At 39.6% G+C, this 12,316-nt stretch overlaps 1 protein-coding gene across 1 annotated transcript in view; it reads right to left on the reverse strand.

The window, feature by feature from the left end:
- Positions 1–12,316, reverse strand: part of Vta1 (vesicle trafficking 1) — an 88,386-nt gene that overhangs the window by 8,747 nt on the left and 67,323 nt on the right. The window contains exon 6 of the mRNA XM_008829829.2: positions 4,880–5,056. Coding sequence (XP_008828051.1) covers positions 4,880–5,056 — 177 coding nt within the window. The remainder of the gene's footprint in view (positions 1–4,879; positions 5,057–12,316) is intronic.

Consider the following 12,316-nt stretch of genomic DNA (forward strand, 5'->3'; position numbering starts at 1 on the left):
GATCTGAGGGGATGAGTCAAGTCTAGTGCTTGGAAGCAACTAAACTATATCCAAAGTGTATGCAAATGACTGTACACAACCTTCATACAGATCAGACCTCTCCTTCCCAAGCAACTCAAATCTTTCCCTAAACTGCATCTTCCAACAAACTCCTTTATGAAAAGGTTTGCTTTCTGGTCAGCATGCTATGGTAACAAATGATTATCTGTACAACTTGGCATGATGAGGTTAAACAGACCATGTTAAGAACAAAAGGCAATTTAGAGGGAGAAATGTTTTAGTTACACAGGAAAATTTCATTTGAGGAATAGTTTTTAAAAAGGTAGTTTGCATCTTACTAAGTTCTGTGGTCAGCCATTCACTAAGACCTGAGTTACTGAGTTGGCAACAGAGCACGTGACATGCCACAGGTAGCACAGCCAGTTGCCTCTTGTCTGTCCTGAAGCACTGGGGCAGCTTGCCCTGCGGCAGCCAGCGGGAGTCTAGACACTGGCTGGACATAAGCGCAGTCAGAACATGATGGAATTCATACTATTTATTCTCTGAGATGCTGTTAACTGGATTTTTTTTTTTTTCTTTTCTTGATTTGGGTAGGTTTCTCTTGTCAATCTACGCATTGACTGTGACTCTTAGATTACAACAACTGGAACAAGGTGATTCCTTTTAAATCCTCTCCTGAGGAAAGCAGCATTCCTTTCTGTCATTCAATGAAAGTGAAGTGTCAGCAGGTAACTTCTGATTCATTTGAAGCAGAAGCTTAGATTACTTATTAAAGGGCATTAGCATACATTCAAGAATATTGTTCCATTTTTAGTGACATAATAACTTGTTCTACAGACTAAATGGTGTGTGGACTCTGAAATGGGAGATTGAGTATTGGTTAGGAAACTAAAAAAGACTGTCCCCAAAGTTTAACTCCAGTACAGTACTCCTCACACCACCACTTTCCACAGCTTAGGTGTGTATTAGGTGAGATGCAAAAAGGCTAGTGCTAATTGTGCCCTCATTCTATCATTCCACCTAGCTCAATTTTCTGCGAAGACCTCAATACTTATGCACCATAAGAAGCGCAGTTTCAACAGACAAAGTATATGTTATTGTTGCTTCCATGTAGTATCTGCTCTGCGGTTTGAGTACAGAGGCAAACACTGTCTGTTTAAACAATCACCACTCCTGTGCTCCTTTCAGCCCTTTGCTTTTTTGTGGAAGAACTAGACCTTGTAAATGAGTACACACTATTCTTCTCAGCTATCTTAAGGATTTCCCTTTGATAAAAGTGCATCCTGGACTGTTATATGAGAGAAAGTAAATCACTCTTCAAGTGAGCAAGAAGGGAAACATCTGTTCTGCTTATAAACTAAAAATGCTATCACACTTTTTTATTAGACAATTAAAAACTGATTTTTGAAGTGTAATTGAAAAAAATTGGAGTGAAAATGAGATTCTATCATTTCAAATCAATATTAAATAGAAATATAGGTTTGAATTTGAAAGGATTTTGGACCCTTGTCTTCTAAGGAACATAAAAGGGAGGCAGGAAAAACATGAAGCCAGAGCCTTAGGTTCAAACTGACAGTCATTTAAATATTAAATTATAGTATGTGTAACAGTAATGACAGGACCCCCCAAAACTTAAAACTTTTATCCCTTTCTATGATAAATGAAAGAAGAGGGGCAGGTGAGTAATGGGATGTATATCACACATATATATCGAGAGAGAGAGAGAGAGAGAGAGAGAGAGAGAGAGAGAGAGAGAAGATATGAAGGAAAGAGAAGACAAAACCATTATATGCCTGAGTTAACTGGATCAAAATGAATTATACATACTAGAACACTTCCTACTAAAATACCTCCTCCTAACTTTTATTTTTATCATGAATACTCCAACTCAGAACACTATCTATTGGTTTGGCCACATGAAGCTATCAATATTTATCATTTTCATTGTACAAAATTTCATGGGGCTGGGGAGATGACTCAGTGGTTAAGAGCACTGACTGCTTTTGCAGAGGACCCAAGTTCGATTCCCAGCACCCACACGGCAGCTACAAACCATCTTTAACTCCAGTTCCAGGGGACTATGAAACCCTCTTCTGACCTCCGTGGCATTGCACGATATGGGTGTACTCACATACATTCAGGCAATACACTCATACACATAAAATAAAAAAAAGTATTAAAAAAATAGTGATTTCATATGGGTCAACTAAATATAGCCCTCCTACTAAAATATTTTTTTGTTTCAGATATAGGGAGAGTAGATCTATAAATGAACTATATGTGCAAGTCATTTGACCACAGCTCTGCCCTAAGAGTTATTTCTAAAGCAGTATCGTTTGGGTAATCTTTCTGTAAGATCTTAATGTCCTGTGTTGTAATATGATACTTCTCTTGATTCACAAAATGATTTTAAACATTCATTAAGTTGCCATTAAAGATCCCATCTCGGGAACAGCAGTAGGAAGGAAGGGGGAAAAAAGAAAAGGAAGCTAATTTGCTTAACTCTCATTTTTGTGTAAGGGCTAAGTACTAGTCAATTATATATTTTCCCTTTTAATAATTAAAATAACCTTGACAAGTAATTAATTTCATTGTAGAAAGAAAAAGAAGTGGAGTGTCAGGTGAGTTGCGGTTTAGTAGAAAATAATACACATTGTGATTTGATTCCAAAATGCACTACACTGATTGTTCTATAGGAAGAGCTGAGCCTGGTGCTCCATCAGTGTTTACACTTCCAGGGACATTTGGAACAGCACTCACCTAAAGCAAATACACTGGAGGAGCTGGTATTGCTGCGAAATGCTTAGTGTTCCCAAAAGACCATAAAATATTTAAAACACTGCTCCATGAAATTGTACTTACAAAACAAATTCATACTGGCTTGACTATTTATTTATGTCACCTCATAGACCAAGAAGTGTTGAAGTCAGGGTGAACTATGCCAAACAATGACACAAAAGAGATCAGTGATACAACGATCAATTTCACCAATAATGAAGGCAACATATTAGCAATTGCCACAGAAAATATAACTGTAATGCTATTTTAATGGTCAAATAACTTTTAAGTGTTATAAAGCCCACACAGAATGGCTAAGGTGGTTTGGGATAAAATAAGGCTGACAGTGAAAGTCAATGAAGCAAAGGGTGTAACACAACAGAAGAGCAGGACAAGGCTCGCAGGGTGATTCAGTCCGGCAGTTAAAAACTGAGGTATGTGTACAGGTCAGTATCATAGGTCATTCTAATACTGGAGTAAAAGGAAAACTTTAAAATAATTCTCAGGGAAAAAACAGAAACTAAACAGGGCTGATGTGATAGCTCAGTGGTTAAGAGCACTAACTACTCTTGTAGAGGACCTGGGTTCGGTTCTGAACACCCACATGGCAGCTAACAACTGTCCATAACTCCAGCTATAGGGGATTTGACACCCTCTTCTGGCCTCTGTGTGTTTGCACAAACATGGTACACATACATGCAGGCAAACCACTCAAACACAACAATAAAATAAATAAATTTAACAAACATACCCCAAATGAAATTAAACAAAGATTTAACTACTGGTGTAAATGGCCCTCTATTTGGAAAAGGAGGATGCTCTGCCAAAGAGACAGTAAAAGGAAGAGCATCTGTGACTGTGTGAAATCGTCTTCTACTGAGGCTGACGTGACTGGAGAAGAATACTGCTAGATCTTTATTTTATGAAAACACACAGAGCATTAATGACAATTGTATTCCAATATTCAAGGATAGTAGATAGCTCTTCTTGTCTTTTTTGTTTGTTTTTTTTTAGAGACAGGGTCTCCCTGTAGACCCAGCTAGCATGGTACTCCTCACCATGCAGAGCAGGCTGGCCTTAATCTCACAGAGATCTACCTGCCTCTGCCTCCCAAGTGCTGGGTTTAAAAGCGTGTGTCACCTTGCCCTGCCTTCTTGCCTTTTTTTGAGGGTGGGGGGTAGGGTCTGCTATGTTAAAAAAATTAACCTGAACTCTCACCTATCTGTGATTCCACTGTCACTGACATTTTGTATCTTCAAGCCTGTTTCCCATCATGCAGATAGGAAAAGGGGAGAGGTAGTGTCCTAATCATGCTAGCACAGTGGGATGCTGACTGACACAACCTGTAACTGACCCTAGGCACTTCAGTGCTATTCTCAAGCTACAATGAAGGGGAGAGACAGGGAAGCACAGAAAAAAGAAATAGGCAATTCTTACAAATATACAGAAGACAATCTTATCAACTCATATAAATACCTGTCACTGCTCAAAAATTAGACTATAATATATACTAAAACTTCATGGAAAAGAATGTTTTTATATGTTTAAATAGAACTTACGGATCATATCATATTATCACCACTATGAGGAGCAAGTTTAAGAAGTGCAGTTCTGAGCTTGGCGTGGTGGTGCACCCATTTAATCTCAGCACTTGGGAGGTAGAGGCAGGTGGATCTGTGAGTTCAAAGCCAGCCTGGTGTATATAGGGAGACCCTGTCTCAAAAAGAAAAACAAAAAGTGCAGTTTGAAAAAATATTTTGTGCATGTATGCGTGTGTAGGGTGTAGTCTATGTGGTATATGAGCATGTGCAGGCACCTGTTATGTGTTCAGAGGTCAGTGGAGAACAGTGGGTGTTGTCTGGTCTATAACTCACTGCCTCATTCCCTTAAGACTGAGCCTTTAACTGAGCCTGGAGCTTGGCTAGCAGCCAGCAAATCCCAGCAATCCTCTTCTCCCCTACTACTGGGGTTATAGTCGTTTGTGGCGATACCCCGCTTTCCAAGTGGAAGCCGTGCTCTTACCCACTGAGCCATTGCTCCAGCTCCTAAGTGCAGGCTTTTTCATGAAAATGGGACTTGGAGTGAAATGCAGACTTCTCACCTGTGCTGTGAGGCACTTCTGCTGGTGTGTTAGCTGGAGCGTGAGCACCTGGGGGGATCTGCACTCCAGTATAGCTGCCTGGAGGCAAGTTGCTGGGTTCATAATTTGAAGAGGCAGATGGCTGAGGTGGCTGCGTGGGCAGAGAAGTCGCTCCAACATCTTCATTTTCTTCAACATCTGTTACACAATACATATACAATGTTGAAATAGGCATTCTGAAATATAAATGCTAGGCATTCTTATTTTCCTATACTCCTGACAAAAGGAACCTACAAATACAATTCCACTCAATGCAGCTGATAAGCAGGCTGTATTTCTTTTTAAAAATTTTACTTTTATTTTATGTGTATGAGTGTTATGCCTGCATATATGTAAGAGCAACATGTGTGTGCCCGCGGAAGCCAGAAGGGGATGTTGGATCCCCTGGAACTGGGAAAGGAGTTATGGATGGTTGCTAACTGCCATGTGGGTGCTGGAAACTGAACCTAGGTCCTCTGCGAGAGCAGCCAGTGCTTTTAACTGCTGAGTCATCTCTCCAGATCCAAGCAGGCTGTTTCTTGAAAGAATTATTACGGTTTTCACAAAATATTTTGTGATGACGATTACCACTTCCTTTAGGACACTACCCATCAAGTCCGTAAATTCTTCACATATTTGCTTCTTTAAAACAAACTTTAAAATAAGTGAAAAATCAAGGCCATCTTGGGCAAAATCTGTCCCATTTGTGCTATCCGGAATGGACTGTTTTCACTGCAGCTGCTTACTATTCAGTATTTGTTACATACAGACTATTAAATGATTATCTATGTCTGCTGCCCAAAATTCAACAAAAAATAAAGGAAATAAAGGAATGCAGCTTTACAATTAGTTGTTGATGGAGTAACTGGTGATGTGATACTTTGATAAATTTTGAAAGGTAGACTTTAAAAAAATAAACTATACCATTAATCGACTTTGAAAACAAATGAGAAAATTAAATTGTGATACTCTGCTTAAGGAGACTATTAGCCACTTCTATAATAAAAGCAAACCGTATCTGCAAAGTTTTAAAAGAATAGATTTTGCTTTCTATCAATTTTTTGTCTTTTTTAAGCTATTGTGTCTGATTGTATTTTCAGTGCAAATAATTTTGAAGAAAATCAAATCTGCCTGTTACCCCAAGGCAAGGCATTTTTAAAGTAACTTTGTGAGTATGCATGCATTTTATATACACTGAACTCATTTTCCCCTATCCAGAACTCTGACATGTTCTGGGAAGGGCAAATACTTCCACTATTACAGGAATTAGAGACAGAGCAAGGGCTGGTAGAAACTAGAGTGAAGATATCTGCTGGGTTAGCACATTTCTCCAGGTAAAGCTTCTTTTATGTGGTATGGCACTCAAAAATCTATGCAAAAAAAAAAGCTGAGTGAGTCCTGAGTTGTTTGTACAAACTCCAAGTAGGTACCTGCATGTGCCTGAACTATGTATGCAGACTCCGCAAACACTCCAGTCATTCCTGGAGAAACCCACAGCTTAAGGGTGAAAGAAAGGCAAGTTAACTGTCAGTTACAACAAGAATCAGGACAACCACCACAAAGTGCAAATTAAAACTACTCTGAGATTCCATCTCATCCAGGCAGGATAGCTATCATCAAGAAATCAAATGACAACAAATGTTGGTAAAGATATGGGGAAAGAAGAACCTTTATTCACTGAAGGTGGGAGTGCGAACTGGTGAAGCCAGGATGGGAATCAGTATGGACGTTCTTCAAAAGGCTAAAAGCAGAACTACTATATGATCCAGCTATTTCCCCCTGGCACACACCCGAAGGACTCTGTATTTCACTCCTAAGATCCCCCCTGCTCCTCCTTGTTTATTGCCACTCTATTCACAGTAACTAGGAAATGGAATTAGCCTAGAAGTGCATCTGCATGAATGATTAATGAAAATGTGGCATGTATACCAAATGGAATTTTATTTAGCTGTAAAGAAAAATGAAATTATAAAATTTATGGATGAAACCAGGAAATATTACATTGAATGAGGTTACTCAGGCACAGAAAGACAAATGCTGCATGTTCTCTCTCACACATGGAACTTAGCAGCCACACTTCAGATTTCTGTATTTAACTTGGACTACCTGCAGAATCCAGCAAAGTAGAAGATGGCCACTGGCATGGAGCTGCATTAAGGAGGTAGGTGGGGGTGGATACAGAACACAGATGACATGAAAACAGAGATGGAGAATAGGGGTAGACAGTCTAAGCAAGGATGGAAGTGGTATGGGGAAGATAGACAGGGAGAGAGACTGACTCTGGAAGGGAGATCTCCTGCAGGGCTGGATAATGCTGTCCTTAAAGGTGATGGGTTATTATATATAACACAGATGTGTCAGATGTAGGATAACTCCTTATGAGCTGCTGGTGAAGGAGGCCTCAGAGGCCCCCAAAACAATGGATGATCTTGCTTACTTGTCTTGGTTGCCCACCCAGAACTAAATGAGAAGACTTTATTGTTTCAGACACTTTATATCTTGATTCCAAGAGAAATCAGCCTGGAAGTGAACTGGAAGATTTATCCCAAATGGTTAGCTGTCCTACTGCTGAAAGGTGCTCTGCAGGTTGCTGGGGGAGAAAAGGTGTCAAAGGCCTTATTTGACTATGAACACTGCAAACTACAATACCAATTCAACAGGCAAGATGTGCTCAGTGGTCCAACAATGGCATGACTGTTGTGAAGGTAATCAACCGCTCTCTGATTGGATGAGGCCTGCACCATAGTAAAAAACACATGCCTGGTAACATAAACTCAGTAAAAAAAAAAAAAAAAAAATGCCATGGCCGAGGAGGTCTTAGGCCCTAGAGGGAAACTCATTACTGTTGTTTAGCTTGTCATGGTGCCAAGCCTTCTCCTCAGTATCTATGTTCATACCTGTCATAGTTAGTCTTGATATAACCTACAGTCCTTTGAGAAGGGAGTCTCAATTGAGGGATTTCCCAGATCAGACGGATGGGACTATGAACATGCCTGTGAGGGTTTGTCCTGTGCTAACTAATTTAAGAGGGCCCAGCCCACTGTGGGTAGCACCCTTCCCTGAGCAGGTGGTCCTGGCTTGTATAAGGAAGCTAGCTATGCATGAGCTTGCCAGTGAACCTGCCAGTATCGATCACCATGGCTTCTGCTTTAGAGTTCCTACTCAAGTTCCTGCCCTGACTTTCCTCAGTGCAGTGATAGACTGTAACCTGTAAATTGAAGTAAAACCTTTCCTCTTCTAAGTTGCTTTTGGTCAGTGTTTTATTCAAGCAACAGAAATGAAACTAGATACCCACAGAAAAATGATGCTCCCAGTCTCACTCCAAGATGTTTGTCTTTGTAACTGACAGTGGAGAATACAGTGATTCATGGGTACTCAATGTGCTGAGAATAAGTAATGGTGCCTGGCCAGAAACAGGACATTTATGTTACCCCCTTAAAGGCTCAAGGAGCATTATGAAAGAGGCTAGAAAGAATGTGAAGGCCAGAAGACAGGGAGAAGGCCTGTGGAATGCTGTCTTCTGAATGACAGAACCAATGCAATCATGACCACACAGCACTGCGCTGGACCTTTAACAGGCCTGTCTGCAGTCAGTCATGGTTTGGGGAGGGGCTCACAGGGCCCCACCCTACTTGCTGATCTATGGGCTTACTGATGAACACTAGGGGAGGAGAAGACACCGTCTTTAGTAATATACCCACTGATAAGCCCACAAGGTTGTAATGATTCATTCTGAATCCAATGTCACACAGATGGCCCTGGTTAAACTCAGCAAGTCACAAAACAAAAATACGAGAATGTAGGAGAGAGACTTGTAGAGAGGAAAGGCAGTAAAGAAGGTAGGGAGGGATTCAGACAGCATGGGGAGTAACTAACCAAAATGCACTATGTACATGTATACAATTGTTAAAGAAACATTTCAATAACAGTTAAATAAGTAGGAAAAGTTGGAAAAGATGGATCACTTTATGCAATTAATTTTTCTAAAAAGGAATGAAGACTGCGGAGGAAGGCAGTGGAATGAAGAGGAGTTACAGCCTGCAACCAACAACAGGAATGATTGGAAATGCAGGAAGTAGAATGGGACCAGAAGTCCAGAGACAGTCTACAGAAAAAGACCTCCAAAAGGAGCCAGATCAATGAAGTAGGCAGGAAAGAACTTTAAATCATCTATTATAAATTTCAATTCCTCATACATAACACAGTTATAAAAAAAAAAAAGCATGGTCACAATGAATGGAGAAAAAACTCAATGGACGAAAAGTCAGACTTCATAGAAAACAAATGGCAACACAGTAATCGTAAATCTAGGTATGGTGCTGAAATTAAATATAAATTAAACCTAGCTTCGAAGATTAAGGTTCAGAGACTGAATAAAAATAGAACAGACCATTACTTTATTAGCTACATTATTTCATTTAGCAAATATCATGTAATAGTTCTTAACCCACTAGTTTATAATTTAAATTATTTAGAGTCACTACTGAGTATATTAATTATATACACATATATATTATACATTTGTTGACACATTTATTGTGTGTGTGCACATGTGTGTAGGCGAGAGGACAACCCTGGGTATCATGCTCAGGTGCCATATCCACTTGATTTTTACTGACAGGGAATTTGGTAGCCTGGCACACATCAAGTACGCAAGGCTGACTACCCCGGGGGTTCACCTGTCTCTCTCTCCAGCACTGGGATTCCAAATGTATGCCACTATGCCTTGCTTTTGTTATGTAGGTTCTGGAAATCAAATGCTGGTCCTCTTTATAGACTGATCGAGCTATCTCCACAGTCCTGCTGTCACATAAAAAAAAAAAAAAAAAAAAAAAAAAACTAGACACACAGCAAAACAGGAGATAATTATCTGAGTCTGACTTACTTTGGTGAACTCCAGTTTCATTGGCCCCTTTAGTCTTTGGTTATACTTTCCTTTTGGGTGTTTAAGGCTATTGAGTTGGCCCAGATAAACCAATTTATTTTTATTCTCAAGGTCATTTGAGGATCTGTTCCTCAGGGGTCACATGGGCTTGGGAGGAGCCCCTGGCTCCTTTCTTTTACCAGTTCTGCCTTTGTGAAGATAAGTCAAAGGTCCTGCTTGACCATGGCTGGCTTCGCTTGGAAGCATGGAGGAAATGATTCCTCTGTGTTGACCTGTCTCTTTGTAGATTGGACACTGGTTCAAGTCATCTGGTGGAGTCTCTTCAGCCTCTTTGATCAAGAGGACAGGTGACCCACCACAATTACAGGACATTTTGGGAGATGCTCATAGTCCCCTGGAACTAGTCGACCTAGGAGGGCAAGGAGCAAAAACTGTCTTTAATGTTCCTCTGACCAAATTAGTATAGGCCTCAAAGTATGTCTATTAAACATCCAAGAAGGTTAGTTCCACCAGTCTGGTACTTTTAATTACTGTGTGCCATGTAGATAAATCTTGGGCAAAGATCAATTGTTCTCAGATAAACTTTACCTAGACATATATTTCTTGATCTGGTATGTATAATTTGTCAGTAGATTGTTGGGCTAATATGGTTCCCTCTGGTTTTTAAAACTAGCTAGGCATGTATGTCTCGCATCGTCTAACCCCTCCATCATGATTCCCCAATTAAGGTGCCCCCTTTTTCCCAATTTCTCCCTTAATAATACCCTTCTCCTATGGTCCTCTCTTGAGATCCTTATTTCCCTTTATCCCCTACGTTCCTTGTATACCCTTCCCTCCCCCCTCCCTCAAACTAACCTAATTTTTATCCATATCTCCCTTATTAAGGCCTGTTTCCTACTGTTCTCTTTCATTACCTCCCTGTTTCCTTTCAATTATCCTGGTTTCTGTAGTTATGTCTGGTTGCATACTTATTTATCAGAGTCTGGTTGTAGGATAGAAATATGAGGGAGAACATATGTCAATTTTTTTTCTGAGTCTGTGTTACTTGACTTAGTACAACAGTTTCTAGTTCCATGCATTTACCTGCTAATTTCATGATTTCATCTTTCTTTACTGCCCTGTAAAACTCCATCGTATAAATGAACATTTTCATTATCCACTCGTCAATTGAAGGACACTTATTAGGTTGCTTCCATCTCTTAGCTAATGTGAAAAGAGCAGCAACAAACATGGATGTACAAGTGTCTCTGCAATAGGATGAGTTCTTTGGGTATATGCCAAGGAGTTATATAACTAGGTCAAATGGTAGGTTCATCTGTAGTTTTCTAAGAATTCTTAATAGGGGTTGAAACACTTTGCAGCCCCACCAGCAGTGGATGAGTGTTCCCCTTTCCCCACATCCTCCCCAACACTGTGTCATTTGTTCTCTTGATCTTAGCCAGTCTGACTGGGGTAAGGTGAAATCTTAAAGTGGTTTTAATTTGCATTTCCCTGATTATTAGTGATGTTGAACATCTTTTAAGATGCTTCTTAGCCATCTTTACTTCTTTCTAGAACTCTCTGTTCAGCTCCTTAGCCCATCTTTCAATTGGGTTACTTCTTTTCTTGATTCTGTTTTTTGAGTTCATTATATATTCTGGATATTAAACCTCTGTCAGATGTGTCCCTGGTGAAGACTTTCTCCTGTGGGTTTTCTCTTTCCTTCCCTGGTTGCCTCCTTTGATGTACAGAAGCTTTTTAGTTTAATGATATCCCATTTGTTGATTGTTGATTCTAATTCCCAGTCAATTGAAGTCTGACTTAGAAAGTCCTCCCTGTACCTATATATTGTAGGGTACTGCCTATCTTTTCTTCCAAGAGCTTAATAGTTTCAGATTTCACATTGAGGTCACTGAGACATTTGGAGTTGATTTATGTGCAAGTTGATAGATATTCATCCAATTTCATTCTTCTTCGGGTGGAGATCCAGTTTGCCAACAAAATTTTGCTGAAGATGCTGTTTTTCATCCAATGTGTGTTTCTGGCAGCTTTGTCTCAAATATCAGGTAGTTGAAATTTCATGCACTCAAGTTTAGGTCATCCATTTTGTTCCATTGATCCTATGTGTCTGTTTTGTGCCAATACCAGTCATGCTGTTTTCATGACTATGCCTCTATAATATAGTTTGAGATCTAGTATGGCAATTCTACCCAACATTGCTCCTTGTATTCAGGATTGCTTTGTCTATCTGAGGTCTTTTGTGATTCCATATGAATCTTAGGATAGATTTTTCCAATTCTGTGAAAAATGTCATGGGGATTTTGATTGGCATTTCATTGAATCTATAAATGGCGTTTGGTAGGATGGTCATTTTTACAATATTAATTCTTCCAATCCATAAGCATGGGAGGTACTTCCATCTTCTGATGTCTTCCTTAATTTCTTTCTTTAAAGATTTAAAATTTTCATTGTAGAGCTCTTTAATATCTTTAGTTAGGTTTTCCCTAAATATATTTTTGAAGTTACTATGAATAAGAGGGTTTCACCAAATGCTT

The sequence above is a fragment of the Nannospalax galili genome, unplaced genomic scaffold (genome assembly GCF_000622305.1).
Source record: "Nannospalax galili isolate Female #2095 unplaced genomic scaffold, S.galili_v1.0 scaffold154, whole genome shotgun sequence".
NCBI lineage: Eukaryota > Metazoa > Chordata > Mammalia > Rodentia > Spalacidae > Nannospalax > Nannospalax galili.